Genomic DNA, 27980 nt, shown 5'->3' on the forward strand with positions numbered 1-27980 from the left:
CTAAAACCCCCACCCTAAACCCCCACAGTCCCCCCTTCAACCCCCCCCCCCTGCCCCCCATCCCTAACATAGCCTCTCGGCTCCCTTCGCTCACCACAGTGAGCAAACATCAGCCTCAGGTAGGGACAGCAGGGGTGCATTGTGGGAAAAGAGAAGCCACAGACAAGGGGGAGAGGGGTGACCGGGGTAATGGGTGACAGAGGGGTTTACCTGAAGTGGATACACACAGGCAGAATGGCTCTTTGTAAAGAGTCAGAGTCTAGAGGTTTCTCGACTTGACTTCATAGTTTAGCGTAAAAAAACTTTGAGTTAGCGTTGATTACCGTGAAGAATGTAGCTGCGGCTGACTGTACCTCATGAAGTAGAATGAGTACAGTTTGATCACTGTTGAGTGTGCTGGTACATTATTTAGTCTATATATGAGTCTGTATCCCTTCCATCTGTTGGCATTGTCTCTGTAGCTGTACACCTCCACTTACCTTTCTTCTTGCCCTAAATAAACCAAACATTGTGCAAATAAAAGTTTTTGTTTTAGAAATTGATGACAGTAACCATGAAGGTCACAGTGTCTCCTGTAGGTTGACCTTTCTGTTACTCTTTGCTTTTTTAGTTTTTAAGGTAGTCCAGTATCTTTAGATTTTCATTATCTTTTCACTTTTCTACTGGTAAAAAGAGAAATTAAAGTAATTAAAGCATTGTGGCAGCAATGCTTTAGCAAAAGACGTAGAAGGAAGATTCTTGTCAGGTCACCTGATCATAAAAGTAGACTAAGGGTTTTCTTCTTCTTCTTCTGTTGCAGCGCTGCAAAGACAAGCTTAACTCTCTGGCCATCTCTGTCATGAACCTCTGGCCTGGGGTTCGCCTGCGGGTCACTGAGGGCTGGGACGAGGACGGCCATCACTCTGAGGAGTCGCTGCACTACGAGGGCCGGGCGGTGGACATCACCACCTCAGACCGGGACAGGAACAAGTACGCCATGTTGGCACGACTGGCGGTGGAGGCTGGGTTTGACTGGGTCTACTATGAGTCCAAGGCCCACATACACTGCAGCGTCAAGTCAGGTGAGACAACACGCACAGTTTCTGAGAGGGTTGTTTTTTTAAAAAGTAAGACTTTAAAGCTAAATGTCCAGACAACAGGGTAAATGCAAAAAAAAAAAATTCAACCAACTTGAAGACTGTGGCCTAGTTTTATTTATAGACGTAGTATAAAAATGTGGAAAAGACCTTTGGCTTCTTGACTTAGTAATTAACTTAGTAGTAAACATCGTTCTTTAACGCTGTTGTGGCACAAACTAAAATCTCTTTTGGTTGATGTTTATTGCTTCTCTCCTGTATTTTTTTCAAGGATTTTTATAATGATAACATTTTAAAGGTGAATTTAAACTTTCCTGTTGATATAAATGCATAACAAAAGCTGAAAAGTTTCTGTATATATACATATATATATATATGTTTATATATTTATATATATATATATAAAACAACATTTCCCCTGCACTAACAGTTGTGTAAAGTGTTTCTATAGACCTACAGTAATTAGCACATGAGGCCGTTTGCCCCTGAACAGCAAATCAGCTTTTATCAATCACTGCTGCTTAAAGGCTACAAACTACAGAGAGCGATGGAGGTTTTGGTGAAATGTTCCTCATTTGCTAAAATTATACTCAAACTTCACTAACTCATCTCTTTGGTCAGAAGTCAAATGTTTCTGTCGCCTAAACCAAACCACACAGAGACACACAAGACTCCGGGAGAAAAAAAAAAACAAAAACGGACAAATCCACCTTCTCTGCAGATACATTTGTGAGTCTGTTATAAACCAGGTCGGCTCTGGTGCCTTAAAAACCACAGCCTCGTAACCTGAGTTGGAAACTTGACAGCACTTCTCACTTTCCTCCCTCCTGTTCAGCTTTGATATATTACTAATCCCATTTACTCCTGTTTTCTCACTGCTAAATTTAGTGCTAACTTTATGACTAATGGGGTCCTAAACCTTTAAATGACCAGAGCTGGAGGGGGCGGGGGGGGGAAACACTGCATTTATTTTGTGCTAATAACCAAAGGTGTCTTGTTGAAGTGTTTTCTCTTTTTTTTCAGTCCAAAAAGTGACAGAATTTCCTCCTGAAAAACAGCTTCTGTTGCTTTTTCTTAGTTTTATTTCACTGTTTTCTTTCTTGGATTGTTACTTTCCCTTCTGTGTTTTGCGAAGGATTGCTTGCTATTTTTTTTAAATATCCTATAAATATATACACTCTGTCCTCTTTTATTCCTACTGGTCTGACACTTACCATGCTACAAACGGCAGTATTCCTTATTTTCTTTTTCAAGCTGCTCATTGCTTTCTTGCAACTCTAATGCATACAGCAGAATCATCGGCGTACAGACACACATCTCCAGATACCACTGTCGTCTTATTTAAAGTTCTCAATGAATAATTAATAGTTCAAAGGTCACAATCACTTTGAATTTGCATATTTAAGATCCAACTCCTCCAAATTCACATAACAACAGTGGAAATTTGGAATGTGTGACATTTGAGGAAGACGTTTTTGGTACTTTGAAGTCACTGTTTTGTTTCTCAATAATATAACTTAGATTAGCTACTACTACAGTGCTGTGCAAAAAGTACAAACTTATGCTATGATGACAGTTTGTTTACATTGCTCTAAAGCATTGCTATGTGATAATATAAAAAACTACCTTAGAACAGGGCTGTCAAACATACGGCCCGCAGGCCAAACCTGGCCCACTCGGGGGTTCAATATGGCCCGCTTGATGAATGTTGACAGTTAAAAAATACACAAACCATGCATCTTTGTGGTGTGGCCCTGAACCCCTGCCTTAGAATAATTGTTTATGTTCATATTTCATACTGTTTCACCTACTGGTTACACATGTTTACAATTTCATCAGCTCGTCACAAGACAATATATTTGAGTACTGGAAACGTGCAGTTAACCCTAACAGTAACACAACAGTGTCATTCAAAACTTTAAGTCAGACACATGGGTGTGCTAAATGTCACACAATGCAGCGGAATTCAAAACACCCACCTAAACACTCCCTGACACATTTGACACTGAGTAGTAATGAGATTCTCCTCTTTTCTTTTCCCCTCTCTTTCTCTCTTTCTTCCCCTTTCCCTCTGTTTCTTTCTCTTTCTTTCTTTTCTTCCTTCTCTACCAGATCGGGTTGCGAGGGCCCAGTCCTTGACTTGATCAGAAGGGCAACCAATCAAGTTGGTATTTTATTTTTATCTGTAATTGATAAATTCTCTCCTTTTTTTTATTATCCTCTCTCCTTTTTGTTTTCTGTCTAAACCCTTTCATTAACAAAGAAACTTTGCTACTTAAACATTGTGGGAGGAGCTGTGACCTGTACGGAGGTCGTCCGAAGGCAAGAACCACCAGAGAGCAGCAGTGCACCAGGAGTAGATATAATGAAACGGATTTTTTTTTAAATCCCAGGAAAAGCACAATCTTGTTTCTGTAATTTGGCTAAAATAGCATGAAAGCTAAAGATAAGCCATATACAACATTTTTTGCCTAAATAAGGAGAAAAGGGTGTTGGTACAAATTATCGACAGAAGCTTAATAATATAATCAAATTAGATTATATATAGGTGTTGGTACAAATTATCTACAAAATAATATAATCAAATTAGATTATATATAATTAAAAGCTAAAAGATCATAGAGTATTGGTGTTGCTCTAAAGAAGCTAAATCAACAAATCAATGAGTCGTTTTGATGCCAAACACTTCACCCTCTTCTCTTAGGTCTATATGAACGTTTGGAGGTGATTTTGTGACCTTCAAGTACCGTAGGAAACATTCTTATGATTCAGACATCCATCTCAGTCAGTCAGTCTGATTGATTCTGTGTTTGGAATTCTGGCTTCGACTGGAATTCCTTGTATTGTTAATACAGCGTACGTAAATAAAAAGTTGTTTCCGTGATTATGTTTGAAACCCTGTGACCTGGGTGTGAAGCCTGGAGTGTGTGTGATCATTAACCTGCTGGCTGTGTTTCTTGCCCTGCTCCTTCCGTCTTCACCTCCTTCACCTCCTTCACCTCCTTTTCACTTATCTATCACATGACCTGGACTTTTCTACCTTCACTAAATATTTATTCCCAGATAGTCTTGACGGCTTTTAAGTGTTGACCCTGAAGATCTGAAGCAACACACACACACACACACACACACACACATTCTTCATCACATTTTGTTTATATCTATAAACAGTTACTTATTTTCTCCAAGAGCTTTGTAGTCATTCTCATTTTAGCAAAGTTTAGCTTCTCTATCATCCTTTGAAGTCTAACTGTATATTTTATATATACTATACCAGTGGTACACAAGCGCTCTCTAGTGGTACGTGGGGAAAATTCAGATTTTCACATTTACATTTTCAATTGAATCAATATGAAACATACCATGGACAATTAATACAACATTTAAACATAAACATCTGTCTAAACATCTCTCCTGTGGTGGAGGCTAACAGTGAAGGCCTCTGCTGCTGTATTCTAATGTTGGTCATCATGGTGCTCCTCACAGAGATCAGGGTTTTCTCAGGTGGAGCAGAGTAGAAACAGTTGGAGAAACACTGGACTATACAATGTAACTTTCATGCTGATGTTGATGCTGCCAGTAGATGTAGAAGCCTATACTGTAGTGACTATAGTGACTTGGTTTCAACTTACAGTATGTAAAAAATGTTTTGATTTCTTTGCTTCTTCTGTGTCTTTCAGATCACTCCGTGGCGGCCAAGTCTGGAGGTTGTTTCCCCGGAGTGGCTCAGGTCACCTTGGAGAGTGGCCTTCAGAAGGCCATCAGAGACCTGAGGCCCGGTGAACGGGTCTTGGCTTTGACAGACCAGGATGAGCTGGTCTACAGTGAAGTCCTCACCTTCCTGGACCGAGACCCCCAGAGCCAGAAACTCTTTTACACCCTGCAGACAGAATCCGGGGCACGGCTCTCCCTCACTGCCGCTCACCTGATCTTTGTTTCTGAAGGGAACTGTTCAGAGGGAACAGTACCAGCGCTGGGAGAACTCACAGCTGTGTACACCAGCGACGTCAGGCCGGGACAGTGCGTGCTGGTGCTGGACGGTAAATCAGGGAGTCTGTCTCGGGTCACCACGGTCTCCCTGAGACAAATGCAGGGGGTCTTTGCGCCTCTGACCCAGCAGGGCACACTGGTGGTGGACGGCGTGGTGGTGTCGTGCTACGCTGTGGTGGAGCAGCACTCTCTGGCCCACTGGGCCTTCACCCCACTCAGGCTGATGCATAGCTGGACTGGCACCACGGGAGGCCACGGTGACGGGGTCCACTGGTACTCAAGGGTTTTACACTGGCTGGGAACGCTGCTGCTGGACACTGGACGGCTCCACCCTCTGGGCGTGGCTCAGAATGACAGGTGAGGGTAAAAAAAAAACCATGGGGAATGGATCCGTTCTTGGATTGTGGTTCCAAAACCTGCTGAGCTTCAGAGCAGGAGTCACCTTGAACTTCTGAGAAGGAGAGGAGGATCTGTGAGAAGATGAACGGTGGGGGGGGAAGAACACTCAGAGAATAAATGTCCTCAAAACACCATTAATAATCTCAAGTATTTAAAACCAGTAAACACAACGAGCACCTTAATGTTCCAGGGACAGGAGTTGGGATTTTGGTTTATAACAGAGTAGCTTTTCTTAACCACACTGTAATTTACTTTCAACAATGAAATTATGGAATAACAACAAAATACAATAATTATTTCTGTGAGAAATTCAAGCACTTTTTACATGAAGGAACAGTTTTCACTCTATTCTAAGGCAGCAACATATAAATATATAATATATATATAATATATATATATATATTACAACTATATGTTAAATCTAAATTTTTATTAGCATACGTTTTGTGGTAATGTTTTGCTATGAATTCTATAACAAAAGCTCTAACTTGCCAGTTGACTTGTAAATTATAAATCTGCTGTGTTTACAGTTTTTGGATTCATGACTTTCTTCCGTTTTATCTTACAAACATTAGACGTGACTTTTGTGTCAGACCTTGAATTTAAAGTTTGAAATCGGACTTTTTTCCCCCTCATAGTTTTTAGGTGCAATTCAGTTGTACATCTGAAAACTCAGAATAGGTTTGAGATTGTTTCTTTAAAGTTTATACAGAAATTGTGTTTTTTAGTATGTATTTTTAAAATTGAAATATAAAAGACATATTTTAGACAAAGAAACAAGGAGCAATAGAGTGAAAATTGTCTCAAATATTTTTGAGGCTGCGGGGGTGATTAACCTTAACTGTGCAGGATGAATCCACTTGGAAACCAGGTCGTTGTCTGCACCAAATTCCAAAGAGGAAATCGATGATTCTGACGCACAGCACGGAGCGGCTGTTCTGCCTCCGTCAGTCTATTTAAATCTATCCTCTGTCCAAAGTGCATTTAAAATTTGTTCATATCCACCACAATGATAACAACTGACCACTAGGGGGCAGTAGACCAGAAGCTACTGTGTCTGCCAAAAATACGCCTTTTTCCTATGGATTTAATGAATCATCAATAAGTGGATTTAAAAAGGTAAAAAATAGATTTAACACAAAATATTTTAAAATGTTTTTTCTAAATAATAATACTTTGCACTTGACATTGAAACCAAAATCCCTAACCTTACCAATAAATGTAATAAACTAAAATGTTTGCGTCAGGGGACATGACAGTGTAAAATTTCCCGGTGAAACCCTTCAGTAAAGAGCAATTCTCTTCTTCTCCACGTGGTGATGCTGCTGTGCTCTTTTTTAAAAAACAAGCTGTATGTAACATAAATGCTTTGATACGGATGTTTAGAACAAATGAATATGTATTTAAGTCTTGTTTGTTAACCTAAGAATCCAGTAATGTTATTATGAACGTGCTATGACCAAAGATATATAACAAAGATTTATTTTTTGAAATTAAATTATATGGAAACAAACTGTGTATTTTAAGTAATTTTCTTTTTCTCATTCTTTGTCAATCTTTAGCTGTTTAAACCATTTGTTGAGGTTCTAATTGTTTTAAACAATTATAATTGTAACAATAATTATCATTGTAACAATAATTATAATTGTTTATTAATTAATACATTTTTTAATCGTTAAATTTAAGCCATCCTTTAGCATACTTGGCTAACTTTACCTGTAGTTACTACCATTTTAAATTTGTTGCTAAATTAAAGTGATTTTTAAATTATTTCTTTTTTGGCTAAGATTTTCTGAATTAGTTGTATTTTAGCAGATGTTTTTAACATACTGACTGAATTACTTTATTTTAATTTTTAATATTATATATAAATTATTATTAATGGTTAAACTTTTTAGCCATTCTTTTTTATTTAAATTTTAATTATTTCTGGTTTAATTTTTTTATTTTTTTATTTTTTGTTTCTCTGATCCTAATTAGCTAACTGGCTAGCTTCTTCTTCTTTGTTATTTTTTTTTATTATTATTATTTTTTGCCAATCCTTACAGTAGCTGTATTTTACCTAAAATCTGTTTTGGGCACATGCATATTTTTAGCAATATTTATCCTAATCTCAGCTAATATTTTTTGACTAAACTCGGTCCAACTGACAACTAATGATTTACTTCACAAACTTTAGGTTATGATTTGGTTTAGGGTTAGGGTTAGTGTACACATCACATTTGGTCATTTCTGTTGTTAATTGATTAATTCATCTTTTTGGAAATATGGGGTAGGATGGGGGCTCGATTCCCAGCAGTTATCTGTCGAGGCCTAACTACACCCTCGACACTACTGTAACTATTATTTCTTAACTATTTCTGCCAGAAATTACAAATGAATGTAAAGTCAGTTGAGGTGATGGCACATTTACTGACATCTAGTGGTTTCTTTAAGACACAACTCAAACTCATTATTTCTGAACGAACGTGCATCTGATGATGGTGATGATGATGATGATGATGATGATGAGAACACGTGGACTGACTTGGTCGTCAAAGCTGAATGAAACCGCACAGGAAATACCTGCGTAAAAGAAACTAGTGTGTGTATATGTGTGTGTGTGTGTGTGTGTGTGTGAGGGTGTGCGCGTGCGTGTTCGCAACAGTTGTCCGCTAATAATAAATACCACCAACCTGCTGCGCCTTTAAGAGGATGAACGAGGAGGAGGAGGAGGAGGAAACCTGAGAGTGTGTCATTCCTGGGCTCAGGTCTCCATCACTTAACTGTCAGATCAGTCACATTACAACCTCAACCTGTTTGTATGCCCTTGCAGAATCAGTCACTTCATTTTTTTTTCTTTTGCTTGTTTTAATTTATTTAATTTTAATTTTGCTCTCTTAATTGTTGCCACACAACCCGGATTAAATTACGCACAGCACCTTTAAGAAGCTGTCCCCGGGATTAGAGTTACGCACAGTAAGGCAGAGACTGACAGAGGAGGGGTTTGCCACAGGGGACGCTCTACTTCTACTCCTTCTTCCTCTGTCTCCGTGTTTCCTCACTGCTCACGAGTCGAACCGCCGTGGGGCCACCACACCCAGAGCCATGGCCGAGACAGGGAAAGGGGTCACCGCCGGGAAACTGGCCATCAACGTCCAGAAAAGACTGAGCAGAGCGCAGGAGAAGGTAGGAGAGGAGCCGCAGGCTCACATGTCCCACTGTCCTACTGTCACTCACTCCAGGTGAAACAAGATCCTCAAAGGTTTTACCTTCAAAGTTCAATCCAGTCACACTCGATTGCTCACCATAATTCAATTCAATCAAGTCTGTTGATGTATAGACTTTAATATCTTCAGTTTTTACCCAAGTATTTTTACTTACAATTGAATTTGGTTCCAAAATGACTCGAATTTCACCAGCAACTGAATTCCTTTCTGAATTTTAGCTCCTGGAATTCGACAGTGACAGGTTTTCATTTTGGTAAAGCTTAGAAGAAACTTGATTTCAGTGCAATGTTTAAAATAACAGTTCATAATTTGAGGTGATACATTTTTGTATATCAACACCAGTACTCGTGAAATAAAGTTCCAAAAACCCAACAGAACATTAATAGCAAAACTAGCTCAGAGTTAGCCCAGGATATTTATAAGTTATAAAAACAAGTCAAAAATAAAACTAAAGGTTAGACTGTTAGAAGTATTCAAATAGATTGCTGAAAATATGGCAGGCATGCATCTGAAAAACTCCTGAATATATTTTAGTGGTTAAATAAATGACAAATGACTACCAGAAGTCAAATGATAGCCAGCAAATATAGCTACAAAATGGCTTAAATAGTTTGAAAACCTAAAAGAGAAAAAGGTAGTGCAGGGTAAAAGCTGGTCAAAATTGTAGCAAAAACTACAAGTTGTTGTGAATGACTTACACGGTAAGCTAAAAAGTGGAGCAGAAAGCAAAGTGAGCTAAAATGGCTAGAAAATGTTTACAATACTGTAAGATGAGTAGAAACTTCCTGAGCTAAGTCTTTCTGAATGTTATAGTTAGAATTAGCTGAAACCATTGCCAAAATATGGTTAAATAAGTGAAACCATTGCCAAAATATGGTTAAATTACCCAAGAATAGAGCAAAAAGTTAGCATATTGATAGCTTTGAAGTAGCCCCAAGGTTGACACCAAAGTAGCATCAACTGTGGACCATGAGGTCGGAGTTATCACAGGACACGTGTTTATCTAAAATGTAACAAATGATAGTGTGATGCTGTTCATTGCCGACGGCTCCCTGACATTTCTGCACATATCCAAGAATATCATAATTTGATTTGGTGTTCAGTCAGTGCAAATAGTGTTTTGTGTGTTGTGATTGAATGGGCAGATACACCCAGAGGCTAAACATGCTGCCAAAGTGTCCTTGAGCAAGACTGTAAAAATGAAGGCAGCTGCAGAGCAGGGGATTTCCTCTGGAGGGAGTCAAAAATAGACCATTATCTCACATGATATTTGATAGTGTCAATATTCTACATTATTAATGGCAGAGCTATATATCTAATATAAGACACCTGTTTGCTGTGTTTCCATTGAAATGTGTGAAAGTGGAGGGCAGTTCAGAGGGGTCTGCTAACAGGGGGTTTTCACCTTAGGTGATGAAGACAAATAGAACAAAAGAAGAGAAACTTCCTTTAATTATTCAGATAAAAAACTGAAACTGGGGATTAGAACATTAAAAATGGAGACTGTTTCTGACTCTGGGCTGCAGGACCAGGTCTAAAAGTGCAGCAATGAAACCTGATCAACACTCTGTGTCTGACTCTGGGGTATTATGGTGCTAATCACTGCGGTTGCTTAAGCCCCACTGAGCTTTTAGGCTCTAATCACCTCAGAACAACAGCAGAAGAGGAGCTGCTGCTCAAATTGACATATTTTGCAAGTGATTATTTTCAATAGAAGAGGGCTCTGGACCGCAGTCAGGCCGGTCAGTCACATGTAGTGTATAACTGCAATTCCCCACTCTGGACACTCGTCTAAAAGTGGAATCTTCCTGTTGAAAAAAGATTTGAATTGTGGGAAAAGTGAGGCCATGACATAAACACAAGCCTCTTCCTCAATGTAACCTAACCTACGGTGTATTTGGCTGTAGTGTTGGCTGTTGTTGCATTTCTGTATCATCAATGATGCCAGTCCTGAGCCCTTTTTTTAAAATAAAATTCATATTATTTTAATTATATTTCATGTTAATAACTGTAGATGATGCCAGTCCATTTGTGACACAGTTTTCAGCTCAGCTGCCAGTAACAGCATGACCTTAACGCTTCATTCAGCAGCAATTCTATGAGTAGTGTTTTAGTTTTACTTGTTGCATTGTTAGTGTCTGCCTTCAAATGCAGTACTGATCTGCAAGTTTTAGGTTTAATCTGAAAGGGAATCCACACGGTGACCATAAATAAAGGTCAGGCTTTCAGGTGATACTGCAGCCCTTAGTCAAAGTCGCTGCTGCTGCTGCTGCTGCTGCTGGCGGGAGTGTGGTGGAAGGCCAGGGTATCAGTTTCCCTGTGAAGGCTGGAGCTGGAGGTGGAGGAGGGGAGCAGAGGCTTCAGCTGTCTGTCTGCTGGCACGCTGTCCTCCACCATTCCTCTCCTCCTGCTCTTTAACTTTATATGACAACCAGAAGGAAACAGGTTTAAAATGAGCCCGTGACCTGAAACTGTTATTTTTGCATTTATATGATTTTAGATTCCAATATATTTCTGTCATGATGTTAGCTGTAGGGTTAACTCAGGGGCCGCCCAAACTTTTCCAAGATGGCCTTCATGATTTGATGATGTAAAAATACCCGAGGACCAACTGCTGTTCTTCCAGTGACACTTGAGATCATAACCAAGTGCACTGCATTTTAACAAGTGTATTTGGTGCAGAACAAATGCCTTTGTTGAATTGCTATTGCAAATAAATTTTGGTTCGGAAATCATTACTGATATGATTGACAGCATCTAAGACTTAAGTCTTAAAATGTGCCATAAATGTCATACGTAATAAATTACAATTAAATAAAATGTAACTTAAATAAAAATGTTCAGAATTTGCCAAGATAAGATAATCCAAAATGTGTAACTTAAATAAATAATAAATATCCTATTAAAATAGGATCATTCAAATCTGCCCAAGAATAAGAAACATTGCATATAATTAAACTAAAGTCAAAATAGAAAAAATAGACCAGAGAAAGCTTTGAATTAAGAGGTGGCCAAAAATTATAAATAAATAATATAGACAAATGAACATCTTAGCTCTACGAGTTTAGCATACGAGGCAACAATTCTGCCAATAAACAAACAACAAACGCCAAAGCCAAACCAATCAAAATGAATGAATGAAAATTATCAATAAAATACTGTAAAATAATCAAGCAGCCAAATTAGCCAACAACACAACCTCAAAGTAAGGCCAAAATACCTACAATGTAGCAAATGGAGCTAAATATTAGCCCAAATGCAAAAAGCAGCCAAAGAGCTAGCTAGGGAGTTTTACAGATGGATGAAAGTCTAAAAGGAAGAGAACACACCCTGAAATCCTACCACAGTTACTTGTTAGTTAACTGTGTAGTCACTTTTTCATATTCATGCCCCTTACATACAGTATGGGTGGCCTTTATCTACAGTACAAAAGCGTCAATATTTATTTTTAGTGAAAACAATGAAGACTGGTGTTTAGATGATGTAGGGTTGATATGTGCAGGATGTGCAGGGGGAGCTGAAACAAAATTAGAAGAGCTGTTGTTGGCTGCAACCTGTAGCCTACTGCCATTCACCGAGTTCATTCACATAGCGTGACGTAACTCGATCTTCTCCGTAAGTCGGAACTTGCATACTGCACATAAGTGCATCTGTCGTTCACCTATGCTAACACAGTGGTAACGTCATAATGTAGGACATGGAAACATCAGAAGAGTCTGACTTACACTTTGGAGCCGTAATGAAGGACAAAAAGTTCCCAATAACAACAGAAATGAAAGAAAGTGAATGTAGCACAACCCATGGTATGGGCTACAACGGGTGAACGTAAACAAAGCTGTCTTCCGCGCATATCACAGCCTGATATCGCAGCTCCGTTTGCCAACTAGTTCCTGTGCGAAATCTGTTTTAACGCTGTATCTCAGAATAATGGAACAAGACTTTGGAAATAGCATTATGGGACATGGGGACATAAGCACGAAACTTTGTAGGTCAGGGATGTCGTAAAGCGAGGACCCTCTGAAAAGTACTAGCCTTTAGTCCTTATAACAGGCTGCATTTGTTTGGTGTAGTTATTCTGATGAATACAACAATATTGACTGATGTAAAAAAAATATCTAATTTCCAAAAGAAATTTGTTGGTCTGTTGATGCCAGAATAACCACAGAGACAAGAGTAAAATACATTTGTTTCAAAGATAAATACTGGAGAGATTTTGCTGCTGTAGAAGAGGAGAGGCAGCAGAACCAAAGAACACCACCCCCACAGTAACACTTCAGCTCTAAACTGTGTGCATAAATATTTTTGACCACTCTTCCAGAACGGTGACTGGAATCCAGAGTTAACAAACATGGAAGTCACCCTGATTTTTGGCCTCAACACCTGTCCTTTCCTCAAACAGCTCTCAGTATGCCTCACTCCCGGGAGGGGCTCAGATATGTGTGTGTGTGTTTGTGTGTGTATAAAAAGTGTATCTATCTATAGCCCCCACCCACCGGCCTTCTCTCTATCACTCTTAATACCCCACAAACTGCCTGCGATGTATTTTTGGGATTGAAACTGAACACCCGTTGCTACGACCTTCTCTGGACACACTCACAGCTACAACTACAGTAACACACTCCAGAATGTTCTACTATCCAACATTACAGTAAAGTGTACAAATGGACCTTTCCAGAAAACCAGGAGTGTCCTGGTTTTAGGGACCACTGGTTTGGATAGTGTTAAAGTATCTGAGCAGCAGCTGCTCCTCCTCTGACACTCTGGACTATAATTAGGGCTAAGTCAACGCCACTGCATTTCAACTATTATTTTATTTAGACCAGAACAGATGCTTGTTGAACTAGCTAGGATATAGCTAAGATAAGAACATATGTAGCTAAACGTTTGCTAACATACAGTATGTCTGAAGATTATCGCAGGTAAATACAGCACAAATAGCCAAACGGTGGCACCAAGTTAAAACTGAATCAAAAAAATAAAGGTAGCTAACAGTACTGACTAAATGTTGGCTATATGTTAGCCAAATAACTGCAATATTTGATCTTGAATGACTAATAAATGATGTAGTTGATCCAAAATTACGTTAAATGATATTTGCTAAAGGGAAGAAAACCCTTCATTTAAAAGAAAAACTAATGCTTTTTTTTTTTAAATCTGTGTATTTCCTTTGTTTCTCTGAACTGCAGACTTGCTGAAGATCTCCACATGAATAACTATGATGTATTTTCTGCCATGTCTATAAACAGACTCTGTCAGTAAGTGTTTCGATGCTCATGTAGCAGGTGTGTGTGTGTGTGTGTGTGTGAGAGTGAGAGAGAGAGAGAGAGAGAGAGCACCGGGGAAGTCCCTGTGTTGCAACGATGATGGTTTCAGTATCTCTCACAAGGTTTTAGGAGGCAGCTGGTTGAGGTGGTGCTGAAGGTGTAGGTGAAAGACCTGATGGTTGTGGAAGTGATGGGTGGGGGGGTGAGGTGTGGGGGTGGGTAGGTTGTGATTGAGGCAGGTGTTCCAGGTGATGGAAGCTCTTACATCAGCCGTCAGATTAGTCACCTTGTGTGTGGGAAGACTTGAACTTCCTCATTCCTCCTGTTTTGTCTAGTCACAGTGTCCCTCAATGGCCTCACCACTAGGTGGCAGATGTTTATCTGTGCAGTCAGAATGCAGACAGAAGATAAAGTACTGATAGGAGATTTCGATTGCAATTAAATGCGTCCTGACCTGATTACAACAAGGTCGCAGACTTTTACTCTGTTTACTCAAGGAGTTTTCCTAAGAAGTAAACCGTAACCTTTGTAAATATAACCTCTATTTTCTCTTTGGTTCCCTTTTTAAGTATTTAATCAAAGAGATGAGAGTACTGTAGAAGAAGAGGTGGTTGTTTGTTTTAATGTGATAACAGAAGGCACACTAAGCAGCCAATGAGTGTCATGGTGAATTTTCTAATATGTAGAGCTGATGTCATACTGGTTAAACCTCTAAATCAGTGATTATTGACAGGCAGCACCAAACCATCTAATCTGGTCCATGACTGGATTCCAGAATAAAGATCAAATAATGTTCAACAAAACTGTGATAATGTAATGGTTGTCTGGCCCCCAAGGTGTCTGTCCAGGAATATGCTGTATATTAGACAGTGAAGGTAATTAAAAGTTTTCTGACTACTATGGTTGCTCAGTTATCTTTTTCATACCAACATCTAATGTGTATTTTAATGATAATCTATGAATGTTTAGCACATGTTCATATAGTTGTGGTTTTCCTTTTTTTTTGTTGAACCAATTTCCCAATCCCCCTGCAGTAGCTCCATAGTTCCCTTGGGGTCAGTGACCCCCGCTGAGACCTCTGTCTTATAGCATCTAACAAAAGCAGCGCTGCACCTTCAGGTCAATATGTTGTTTAAAAAAGTTTGGACCAAGTCTGAAATTAATTCAGTGCCTTCCATGAGTCAGCAAGTGACAAAGGCCTTGACCCCTGACCTCCATATCCTCGCATACATCTGCACACATACACGCAGTGACAGACAGCTGGCGTGGAGCACAGACACAGGGGAGACACATGGCTCTGACAGGCAGACTGTAAATAGACTCACTACATGCCTTCAGTTTTAGAGAGGAACAAAGTGACAGCAGTGACACGGCTTCACGCACATCAAGAATTAGATTCAGACGTTTAGTCTGTTTGTTAGTCATTCCTGCCCTTTAATTAGGTTTTGTTTAATTATTTTTCTTTATTGTCTGACTTGTATCTATTAATCTCTCATTTATTTAAATTAATTGTGTCTTTGTTTAATACCATTTTCTTTATTTTTATCCTAACGTGCAGATGTGTTTGCTATGTTTCTGGCTAATGTATTCTATATGTTACAGACATGAAGCTACTTTTGCCTTTACGTTTAGTTTTCTTTCAGCTTATTGTAATTGAATTCAAATTGTCATTTGTTGAGTACATCTTAGGTAAAGATTTAATAATGTTCTTAGTTTTTTCTGAAACTTTACCATTTATGTATTTTGGCTAACGTTAAGCTGTTGGCTTTGTTTTATCTAACAGTGTCTAATTATTTATTTATTTATTTTGGCCTTTTAATTTTCTTTTGGAAAGTTTCTGTTACTGAGTTGTTTTCTATGTTTGGTCTAATTTCTAAACTTTTCTAAAAAGTTTCTAAAATTGGTTTAAACTTCTAATCTATTTCTGACTGACTCATCATATTTCAGCCTAGCTTTTGGTCACCTTTGTTATTTTTGTATTCAATGGTTTTTGTCTACTTTTCTTTTGTTTGGTCCATAGTCCAATTGAATACTTATCTGATGTCTGTGTTATTAGCTATTTTGTTGTGCGTTGGCTAATGCTAAGTCTGTCTGTTGTTTCTGTTGCAGGTCTTGCAGAAGCTTGGCAAAGCAGATGAGACTCGAGATGCTGCCTTTGAGGAGATGGTGGCAAAATTCAACAAGCAGACGGTTTGTAGGAAATGAAGAAAACTTTGTGTGTTTGTTGTTTCAACGTTATGTTTACCTTCTGTAACTTTGTCTCTTTAGGCAGAAGGCTCCAAACTGCAGAAAGACCTGAAGGCCTATGTTCTTGCGGTGAAAGGTATGTCATTTGTCTGGCCTCGATCTGGAAACCACAATCTGGAGTCAACTGAGGTCTCTATGTAATTCATTGTGCTCAAGTGGCTCATATTTTCCAGTAAACTCTTGATTTAATATATAATAAAATATAACACAGTTTGATAATTTTACTCATGTTTAGCAAAGTACTCAGGCTAACTCTGACCTGGAGCAGGGCCTTTGTGACAAGAACATTTTTAATACACTGTTTTATGAATTTTTTTTTTTTTTTTGTATTTCACTTACAATTGTTGCTGTTTGTGGCCCCACATGTTAAACAGTGTCTACCTAGGTTTAGGCCATGGCTAAAGTTTAACCACACAGTGGCAGTGGGTTAGCTCTCTTGTATCAGTTACTGTGGTAACTGTACCTGAATAGATGATAGAGAAAGGTTAATTGTTCACTTTTAATTAGCAACTGGTATTAATTGGTAATCATCTAGCTCCCATGGCTTCCTGCTGTAGTTTGAGATCGTTAGGTAAATTAATGACCCAATCTCTTGGCTACAGATGTGATGTGAACTCTAGATTTTGAACTTCTTCACTCAATGCGTGAAATAAATATCTCTTATTTCAGTTTGATAGTTTCTTGGTATTGGACTCCTCTGACCAGATTTACTTTGATTTTGTGTTTTTTAGCCATGCATGATGCATCGCGGCGGCTGCAGGACTGTCTGGCCGACATGTACGAACCCGAGTGGTTTGGCAAAGAAGAGGTCAACGCATTGGCAGAGGTCAGACCACGAAATGTCCTCATGATGCAGTTTTTCAGTACATGCCTTTTACCTGACTTTAAGTGAAACATTTCCTCCATGTTCATTGTATCAACAGAAGAAAGAAATCTGATTTTAGTAACTAATGCTCATTTTCCAGCCTCTTTTCCTCCTCCCTTCTGTCTCTTAACTGCATGCATTTCTCCTCCATCCAAAGGAGATGATAGAGAAGGAGATGGACAATAATTTGGAGGTAAAACAAACTGCAGAAAGTCCAGTGTTTCCCACTGATGAGATCATTTCAATAATATATCAATGCCTTAAAAAAACCTCACTCACGTTTGAGGACACATGCGGCTTTTGGCCTGTAGATGACACTGTTTCCTAACATTGAATAAACCGCTGCCAGTTTTTTTAATCACGTGGGAGACACTGACGTCACTCTGCAGCAGAGGAAGTCGAAGCAGTTATTTAAATTGTATATAAAATGTGAAGAAATGTTACGTTCAAGACAGGAAGTGACCCTGCTGGACAGCAGGTGGAATTTTTTTTTTTTTTCTTTTTGCTCATTTTATACAGTCCACAATCATAAACAGGGCTTGTGGCTTTTTTCTGCTCTACATTGTCTCATTTTAACCACTCCTAAACTAACTTATATCTATCCATTTTGGCTGTATTTATTTTGCTGTCTATTTACTTACTCATGTCCAAACTATTTTCAATCCTTCCCCATCGTCCAACCTCTATATTTAGCTTTTTCTTTTCAAATTTCGTTCCAGGACACAGACACGCTGTGGTTAGACTACCAACAGAGCATCACGGAAAAATGTTTGACGTGCATGGACACGTACATGATAAAGTTTCCTGATATCAAGGTAGGGTTGCACATTTAGGAAGAAAAAAAGAAAAAAAATTGTTACCACTTGTTTAAGACAACTTAAACTGTAATTGTCGCCTACAGGCTCGCATCGCAAAGCGAGACAGGAAGATGGTGGACTTTGACAGCGCCAGGCATCACTTTTCCTCTCTACAGAAGGGAAAGAAGAAGGACGAGGCCAAGATTGCCAAGGTAATGTCCAGGTGTCTATGTTTGTGTCGTCACATTAACGATAGACTTGGTTTTAGCAAATTTGGGCCATTTTGCTATATTTTGACTAACTAATACTTACCCATTTGAGATATTTTCTGTAAACTCCTGGTGGCTGGGAAGATGATTTTTTTAAAAATATATTCAGTTTTGAAAATTGGAATAAATATAAATTCATTTCTAGCTAAAGTTGAACTATTTTTTACTTTTTCAAGTACAAGAATTGATGTTATCTCTTCATGATGTTTCCTCCTAACGTAGCTGCCTCTCTTTGTATTAATAATTTTTAATTTTCTTGAGGCTCTAAAAAATGTATCTTAGTTCTACTCCAACTGTTAAAAATTGTGAAACATAATATTTTGTGTATTTTGGACACTACTGGTCTAGATTGAAGTTATAACGGCAAACGTTTAGCTCTGTAGCTGTGTACCTTTAGCTGCTGCTGTCTGTCTAATAATGCTGCTAATATCTAATGACTGTTTATTAACATTTTTGTGCGTTTGTCTTGAATTGTTCTTGTTTGCTTTTTGCCTGCTCTTGTACCTCCTCTCTCTCTTTCTCTCTCTGTCTCTCTGTCTCTCTCACTCTTTCTCACCCTCTTGCATGGTGTGTGTGGTTAGCCCGCAGCCCTGTTGGAGATGGCGGCTCCCAGCTGGGCTCAGGGTTTGATATCAGCCCACCAGGTGGCTCAGACTAACCTCTCCTACAACCAGGTGAAACTCTGGTTCATCCACTGACCTCCACCTTCCCTCCTCCACATCTCAAAACTGGTAGCTAACCACATCCTGCACAGGTTCTCTACACACGATCAGCAATGTGAGCAGTGCTCCAGAAGACAAAACTGATGAAAAGATTGTACTTTCTCCCTACTCCTCCTCCACTCTTTAGGTACACCTCATAACACCAGATAATGGTGACCAATCACATCATTATATCTTACTTTAAATACATAGTAGTGTCTTAGAATATATCTCATATATTTACCTTAATTATTTATTCTTATGATTCTCTGATTATAGTGTTAGCTTTCGATCATGTGTTCAGAGCCTGAGGATAATCTGGTTCCCACGATCAGACCTGCATTTGACAGAACTGCCCCCCTCACAGTATTTGTTAGTAATGTCGGACATTTGAATGTCTTGACAGCATTCACATGTCTGAAGCCATTAAACCCTGTCTGTGTTTGTCTGTGTGCACCATTGTTTGTGTGTTGTGTTTTGGATTAAATGTCACAAAGAGGATACGCGTTGTAATAATGCGTGTTTGTGTTTGTGTTTGTGTGTGTGCACAGGCAGAAGAGGAGTTGGGCCGAGCTCAGAAGATCTTTGAAGAGCTGAACGTGGAGTTACAAGATGAGCTTCCAGTTCTGTGGGACAGGTGAGACAACGTTCTCCTGAATGGAACTAGAATTGGTATTTTTTGCCAGTTTCTAGTTATAGACTGTAGGGGGCAGCACCTGTTTAAATGATCTGAGTGGCTTTAGTCTATTCTTTTGGTTCTATTTATCTTTTTATGTGTGGTACTTCATTTGTGTGTGTGTGTGTGTGTCCACAGTCGTGTTGGCGTCTATGTTAACACATTCCAGAGTCTGGCAGGTCATCAGGAGAAGTTTCACGGTGAAATGAGCAAGGTGAGTGGACCTGTCCAATCTAATGGAAGCTCAGAGGACACAGACCGTTGGTTATGTACACCTGCTCTGTTTGCTTCTCCAGCTCAGCCAAAACCTGACTGACATCATGACCAAACTGGAGGAGCAGCGGCAGATCAAGTAAGTGACCGGAAAAAATGTACACTGATTCAAGTCCTAGATTCAGAATGTTGGACAGGAAAGAATCATTTGTTGTTTGATTTTAGTAAAGTCCTGTTGCCTTTATGGCTGAGTCTCAGTTGCTGAAGAAAACCCTTAAAGTAACATTCAGTCATTTTAGTTTAAACTGGAAGGTTTTAATTCTGACTCCATGTCAGAGCGGTGTAGCCTATGGAAGTTTGGTTGAGTCACTGAAGGAGTTTTCATGCCCCCAAAAACTTGTGCGCTCACTGGGTCTCAGGTCTGAGTCTGTGACACATGGTTTTCAGTCCATGTCCAAATCACTGAGACCATTCTGCTAGTAGTCTTTATGAAGTTCTAAAGAATTTAGTTTGTTTTAATTTGAGACATCAGCATGATGTCCACGTCCTGTCAGTAGTTCACCATGTCCTGGTTGTTAAGACTCTTCTCCAGGATTTAAGTACATGAGAATAATGTTAGTCACACTGACTCCTTCTGTAGAAAAGAGGGTACTGCGGCTGCCCAGACAGGAGAAGGTGCTAAGAGGTAAAAGTAATGTGACGTCTTTTTTGCATGCTTGTCTGTGGAGCATGAAGGGTTTCATTCATGTTAAACAGTTTTTACTTCTTTTGTTTACATTGTTCTTTGTGGTTCATCTGTGTCAGCCTGGGCCATAACTTTAAACTAACAACTGAAATGTAATGTCAATAAGTGGCACAGAGCAGAACCTAACATGGACTGGAGCACTGACCACCTGGACCTTATTGTTCTGCAGTGACACTTTATCTGCCTCAAGAACCTGGGACTCCACTTGGACTAGAGTCAAAGTTTTTCTTCATTGATGAGGGCATTGACGACTTCTGATTTCTTCAGGTCGACTCAGCTGACAATAAAGTTGAAGTCGAGTCCACAAGTCCATTAATGATGTCATCACATCGACAGAGGAGAAACTACACACACACACACACACAGGTCCAACAGTGACACAGGTCCAACGCTCCATACGTTACTGTAGTAGTTTTTGCTATTGGAGAGAACACAGCAGTCAGTTGTCCTATCAGCTCCCAGTCACATGATCGTATCTCAGGTCACTATTTGACTCTTGTCCTTGTGACAGTTTCATCCTCCAGGACAGACTGGACGGAGACCCTCTGGTCATGTAGCTGCTCATGTTGTACCTTCCCAGCACCTGTTTCCAGTGTTGGCAGCCTGGTGTGTTCCTGTGTAAAAGCTCCTTCTGCACAGAGTAAAAACACTTTCAGTGTGGGGGTGTGGACTTCGGCCGCTCATGTCAGCTAAAAATCTTTTTTTTTTTCTGTCAAAGCTCTATCATTGATGAGGACCTGGATTTGAAACCCTGAATAAATGACTCATTCATGGTTTTATGGTGACAGGAACTGATTTAAAGTCCCTGGAACTGATCTTAGTTTATAATCGTCTTTATCGACTTTTTACTTTAAACACAACCTACAGAGATTCTATAAGGTGACTCAGCTCCACTTCAGATTTAGACAAACTTCTTGGACTTGCACTTTTTCTTACCACCTTCAGGGAGCACCCCTGAAGGATACAGCAGATCATCTGCCTCCATCTCCTCTGCCTCCTCTTCTTTTACTCCAACTATCTCCATGTCCTTTTTTACTACACCCACTAATCTCCTCTGAGGTCAATTTGCTCCTCTTTCCTGTCAACTCCATCTCCAACATCCTTTGTCCAGTATCTCCACTATCTGTCCTCAGCTCATGTCCAAACCATCTCCACCTTAACTGTCCCTCTGATCGACTCATCTCCAATCCTGTCCATCCTGGTCACTCTCAGTTAAGATCTCAGCGTCTTCATCTCCTGGATACTCTTCTTCATCCAGTCCAATCTGCCTGCATCCTGTTTTCTACCTCTTTTGTGAACTGTCCATGTTTGTGTTCCTCCTCTGTGGAGCTGCCTGTCTCAACTGCTTTGCTTTTGCCTTAATCTACATTTATTTGAATAAGTTTCAGTGTTTTGTTTTTCCTGTGGCTCATTTACGTCTCTGTCTCCCTCCTCCCTTTATCTCAGTGATGAAGCCAACCACAGTGACTCAGCCTGCTCAGCACCAAAGGTAAGGAAAGAAATCATGGTCTGCATAACAACATGAGCATGGGCGCCTGATGTTCTGCTACCTGTCGTAGTGTTTAAGTTTGACGGGTCTTTGGAGAGCACATTTCGTAACAAAGTTTAACGAGACAAAAATTCAAAAATGTTTTAGAGCAAAATGGCCATAAAATATCTGATTCCTAAGTTCTTAACAGGATAAGGGACCAAGAAAAAAATAGAAAACTAAATAAATTATTTGATTTAAAATAGGATGACAGCATGATTTCCTTAAGCCAGGCCAAACCTGCATTTGGTAGATGCTCCTTTTATACCCTATTGTAGTTGACGAACCTAACTGAGTGTTTGACTTTATCAAGTATCTAAATCAAATTATGCCTCTGCTCATGTTCTCGCTTTTCATTTAACAAAAAGAATATTTCCTTTGTTCTTTTCCAGGAATAAAAAAGAACATTTCCAACTACATGTCCCAGACTTGGTTGAATCGTTGCTAATCCTCTTAGCTTTCTAAAAAATGGGATTCATTACAATAATCCTTGTATGTTTTGCTGCTTCACTCATCTGCATGTGTGCATGTGTTGATCTTCTCTAACTCACTGCTGATGGAGCAGAAGCCCGGGCCTCCTGCGAGCCGGCCTCCCCGGAGGTCGACGACGTCTTCTCCGGAGGAGAACCAGCACTTTGGAGTGTTTGAGGACGAGGCTTCAGTTTTTGACACTAACCCAGACTGCAGCACCGCAGCTACACAGCAGGTCAGAAGAATTGACTAACTCTACATTATTATTCTGTAATGAAACTGTCTTCCTGTAGGGGCAGCACTACTGTTATTCAGAACATCCTGTTTTTGCCTTTTCACAGGAAAGATAATGTCAGACAGTTTCATAACAAAAATACAGAATAACAAATATTTTTTTAAAGTTACATAATGTTAGTATTTTCTTTAAAACAAGTTTATATATATATATATAAAGGTCTTGATAAGGAATTGTGAATGGTAAAAAAAAGAAAAGTCAGTTTTGACATCAAAATGTTGCAAAAAGACATTGGGATGAAGAAAATAGTCCTAATTATGACATAGAATCTGTTGATAGGGAGATAAAAATGGAGCAACGTTAACAAAAAATCCTAATTATGAGATAAAATGGGAAAATAGCCCTAAGATAGAGAGCTAACTTTATCTTAATTAAAAGTTAAAATGATTAGACCAACTGGGGAAATTAAGGAATTGTGATTTTAATTAATTAGTTCATTTAATGTACTTTTGACTTTTATTCACTGATAAAAACTGGACCTGGGACACCAGATTCTGCTAACTACACCACAAATGACAATTGCTGCCACTAAACATTGGTTCAGTACAACCAGAGTTAATATGCAGTGGAAAATATGGATTTATAAACAAACGATAGATTTACTATTATTGTGATTTTTTCTATAACAGTTTATCTTTTTATATTTTATCTACTTGTGAAACAGTAACATATTGAAACAGCCTAAAAACTTAAGTTGTTTAAATTAATTAAAATGAATGCAGATTAAATAAAAGCCAAAGTGCATCATATGGATCATGACCTTTGACATTTACAGAAGTCAGGGTTCAGTCTGCTGGACTGGGATGTGGACATCCAACAACAAGCAGTCACATTCACAGATCCCAAGGTTGGTGTGCGTGTGGTTTAGGACAAAAGAAAAAAGATTTTCAGATGAAATCTGAAGACAAACTCTTCTGGGAATCAATGTCAGCCCAGATTTCATCAAATAAGATCAAATACAAATACCATTTTAACTTTCTTCTTTCTTTTTTTTTTTTTTTTGCCTTGCATGGTGTAACATATGCATGCCCATTTGACATTATCTGCATGTTTGTCATGTTTTCTCTGACTAGTACGCTTGATGGCCACTTTATTAGGTACATATTGCTGGTCTTGGGTTGGACCTTCCTGTGCTTTCAGAGCTGCTTTTGATCTTTCTAGAAAGGCTTCAACGAGAGGCTGCAATAACGTTCTGAATAATCCTAGAGAGATTGTGCAAGACAATCCTGTGAAGTCTTCAGTCAACAAAGATCGCAGGTTTAAAATAAGGGATGTCCGATAGTATACCGACCAAGAGATATTATATAGCAAAATGATGTAACATTATTGGTTTTCCTCCGATAATGAATAATGCCTGAGACATGTTTGGACATTATCATCATATTGGATTTTGGCAAAAAGTTTATACCAGACATCCCTATTTAAAGTCACCTGTACACGGATTTTGGCAAAAAGTTTATATCGGACATCCCTATTTAAAGTCACCTGTACAGTATCACCATTTTCTCTGTTCTGATACTCACTTTGAACTTGAGAAGGCTGTCTGGACCATATCGATAAGTTAGTGAGGTTGACCTAATAAAGTGACGTGTATGTGTACACCTAAGAATCTTTTGGTGTTCCTTTTGTGGTCTAGATGTTTGATTTCATAATGAAGGCTTTTATGATCTCACTGGTTGTCTCGTCTTTTCATGCTTTACGGAAGTCATTGTCATGGGATTCCTGGGTAAGCATTAGTTCCAGGCAGGAAAATTCAACTCAACTCTAGGTTTTTGCTTTCATTTCCTCATTCGTGGACAGCAACATGATCTGCCCTTCCTGAATATTCCCTCCATTATCTTCCTCTGCACAATCCCTTCTCTTACAATGTCCTTGAACCCGCCTTAAAATTCCTCCAAAAACCCAACCCAACACACACCAACCTGTAAATCCAATAGCGAGAACCCGCACCCACAGAGCAGGAATCTGAATACAATGACCACGAGGCACAAGGTAGCTGGGAATACCATGAATCCAACGACCAAACCTATTCCCCATCTGGTTGGGAGGATACAGACCCAGATCGAGGTCAAGAGACCGGGAACTACGACCAAGGGCAGTCGTACACTGAGCCTAGTTGGAATGATGAGAATGAGGATGGTGCCAGTGTGGAGCAGGGTGGCTGGGATGGTGATGGAGAAGAACAGGTATATAGTACACCGTCTGGATCATAGGCTGTAGAACACATGTGCTGCTCCGCTATTTTCAGTAGAGACACAGTTGTATACAATGTAGTTTTATCTAAAAGATCCTTTGATCGATAGTCACTTAGGTCAGATGATGTCAATCGTCAGCCCCCGCCCTTTTACATTTAGTATATAGGATCGTTTGGTAAATTATGATTGCGTATGGGTAATAGGGTGCAGTTATATTGAAGATGGAGACCAATCAAATTCATACTCGCTTTCCTTCTCACTCCCTCTTTTATTCATATACACTTCTACTTCACCATTTGTAATTTACTAACCTGACCTCTACTCAAAAACTACAAGATCATGTAAAATCAAAGGGAAATTTCCAGAAACTCATTTTGTCGGAGCCTCTTTTTGCGACATTGATGTCCACAGTCTGTGTTGGTAGAACCTCCATGTGCTGTTGGAACACCTGACGTCTAGATTTTCTTCATATTCTGCAGTCCACACCAACCCTCTTTTTGTTTCACCTCTTGGTTTGACATATTTCATCAACGCACGTCCACCGAGCAACAGCTTCATAAGGCATTCTGCTTATGTCGTTCTGATACAGAGTGCTGTGACCAACGGCTCTGGTAGTGACCTCCCTCCAGGATTCCTCTACAAAGTGAGATTAAAAATATCCTGGTGGAGAACAAACATGGTTTTAAGTAAAAATTAAAAACCTGTTTTGTGGCTCATGCCTGTAATTTTAGGTGAAAGCAACACACGACTATGCTGCCACTGATGGTGACGAGCTGGAATTGAAGATAGGCGATGTGGTGCTGGTCGTGGCCTTTGATAATCCAGATGAACAGGTGACTTCCATTACATCCATTTTGTATTTATATTGTGGTGTTTCAAAGTCTCCAAGGTTGTTTACAGTCTGCCCTCGGACACAAATGTAGCCTTTGTTGGATTTTTCTGTAAGTGTTTGTAGGTAATGCACAGTTTCATTGTATCTAGCTTAGCTGGAGGTTAGCTGTTAGCCAGATGGCTAAATTGGTGCTAAATATTTTAATAACATATTGGACCTACAGTTACTGTATGTTTTCCTAGCTTTCACTTAAGGTATGTTTGGCCAACCTTTAGCCTTCTTACACTTGTTTTCCTACAGGAGTTCTGCTAAATTATATGAAATTCTGGCTAATTTGTAGTTATTTTAGCTAACCTAGCACAAAACAGATTTTTTTTTCATTTGGTCTCTCTCCTTTCTATTTTTGGTTCATTTGTTGTGATCTGTTTACTAAACTTAAACACATTTCAACCTGTGGTTCCGTATCGTAGCTGCTAGCATGCTAGCAGAGAGTCCTGGGTGTCAGACTCATGCTATTTTTGATTTTATTACTACAGTGGTATTTGATGTAAAGTTTTATTCTTGTTAACTTTCTGCTGTACGCTTTGACAATATTTTACTAATTGATTTGTTTAAATTTTTTTTCCTAAATTTAAGCTGTTTTCCAACCACCATTATATGTAAATCTAGCCCTGTGTAGCTGTTAGTCGTTGATATTTACACTGAGGAGCTACATTTGTATTCTCTTCTTTTTCAGGACGATGGTTGGCTCCTGGGCTTCAAGGAGATTCACTGGATGCAGAAGAAAGATATTTCAGCCAAAGGGGTTTTCCCAGAAAACTTTACCCAGAAGGTTTGAGGTTAAGGATTCTAGCACCATCTATTCAACAACTACTTTACTAATGGGTCTGATGAAGATACAGTTTTTACATTTTTGTCTACACAACACAATGTATTGGTACATCGTGGTCAGAATTATCCAAGTGCGATGAACTATTATCTCTGAAATACTCAAATAATTATTGAATGTGAACGAGCAGTACAATCAAAGGTCAAAGGTCAAGAAATTATAAAGATAAGGGAGTTCTACATTTTTGAATGAACATAAAGCTTTTCACTTTGTCATTTCACTATTGAAGTAAGTATTAAGTATCAATAGTGTACGATGACAATTTTCATACAATGTTTTATTTATCAAAGAAAAGTCAAGGATGTTCTGTCTAAATGTCATCATATCTATGTTGTTTGGTAAAAGATCAATATTTCTGTTTAACAACTCCTCGTGTGAAACATTTGAGTCTAGTTTCAGTTTTTCTGAACTCCTATATGGTGAGTTAAAAAAAACCAGCAGAAATGTGGTTCTGGTTATTGAGATGTTCAGGTATCTGAAACTGAAGCCCTGAGGAACACCAAACATGATTAACCCATATGTTTGCAGGAGTTTGCATTGTTTTATCATTTATCCTTTTTTTTTCAGCTTGTAGCTTTGACAAAGGGACTTATTAGTTTTACACTGTTTTAACTGGACATTTTATGAAATGAAAAAAAAAAGTTTAAATTTTCCAATTAACCTAATTTATCAGGTTTTGAATTATCTCAGCTTTCAGGCATGAGAGAAAAGCCCCTGCCTTCTTGGCTGCAAATAACTTACATCCATTGTTTTGTCTGTAAAATGTCTTGCTGTTAGCCAAAAGTTATACTGTTATCTATTCTCTTTGAAATGTCCCACATATTAGTCTGAGTCTGATCACTTTAACAAGAACAGCTGACCTGCACTGGATCAGATTTGATTTTCCATGAGCGTTATTCTGACAAGTTTTAAAGTTCATGGCAACGATAAAACATGTTCTCATTACTCTTACGTTAAAAAGAAGGCGATTGGTATTTTAACCAACTCTGCCACTGAAACAAGATATTTTTAAATGGTGTAAAATAATAGACCACTGGTCACAATTGCGCCGATCATCAATCATTAAAGATTAATGAAGAAACATATACTCTGCCAATGTGTGTTGTATTTTTTCAGTCTCTTCAGACAATTACGGTTATTTATTCATATTTATGTATCTACAAGCTATTTTAGGCTTAACCTTTACCTATTTGGATCAACCTTTTGTGATATTTTAGTTATCTTCTTGATTGTATTTTGTTTTATTTAATTTAATTGTTTTGGCCTCACACTGTGTATAACCTGTTATATAGTGGGACACAGTGGAAAATGTACAGTAC

General features: G+C 38.9%; 2 protein-coding genes across 9 annotated transcripts in view; both read left to right on the forward strand.

The window, feature by feature from the left end:
• Window positions 1–5441, forward strand: part of LOC103389238 (Indian hedgehog signaling molecule) — a 9666-nt gene extending 4225 nt beyond the window's left edge. Inside the window, exons 2-3 of the mRNA XM_008324566.3 lie at window positions 800–1061; window positions 4757–5441. Coding sequence (XP_008322788.1) covers window positions 800–1061; window positions 4757–5427 — 933 coding nt within the window. The 3' untranslated portion in view covers window positions 5428–5441. The remainder of the gene's footprint in view (window positions 1–799; window positions 1062–4756) is intronic.
• Window positions 5442–7936: 2495 nt separating this feature from the next.
• bin1b (bridging integrator 1b) lies at window positions 7937–27752 on the forward strand. 8 transcript variants are annotated; one of them, XM_025062339.1, is made up of 18 exons: window positions 7937–8633; window positions 16048–16128; window positions 16207–16261; window positions 16917–17011; window positions 17208–17243; window positions 17770–17865; window positions 17952–18059; window positions 18698–18790; window positions 19369–19454; window positions 19632–19707; window positions 19790–19845; window positions 20347–20391; window positions 21898–21940; window positions 22545–22685; window positions 23521–23592; window positions 25530–25583; window positions 25672–25773; window positions 26509–27752. In XM_025062339.1, the coding sequence occupies exons 1-18, from the start codon at window positions 8553–8555 to the stop codon at window positions 26608–26610; spliced, it is 1422 nt and encodes a 473-aa protein (XP_024918107.1). In that variant the 5' UTR covers window positions 7937–8552; the 3' UTR covers window positions 26611–27752. The 8 variants fall into 8 exon arrangements, with proteins under 8 accessions (XP_024918107.1, XP_024918112.1, XP_024918109.1 ...); XM_025062344.1 differs by lacking the exon at window positions 18698–18790 and having other exon boundaries at window positions 7939–8633; XM_025062341.1 differs by lacking the exon at window positions 20347–20391 and having other exon boundaries at window positions 7941–8633.
• Window positions 27753–27980: the final 228 nt, after the last annotated feature.

This window comes from Cynoglossus semilaevis, chromosome 14 (genome assembly GCF_000523025.1).
Source record: "Cynoglossus semilaevis isolate Cse_v1.0 chromosome 14, Cse_v1.0, whole genome shotgun sequence".
In the NCBI taxonomy this organism is placed as follows: Eukaryota; Metazoa; Chordata; class Actinopteri; order Pleuronectiformes; family Cynoglossidae; genus Cynoglossus; species Cynoglossus semilaevis.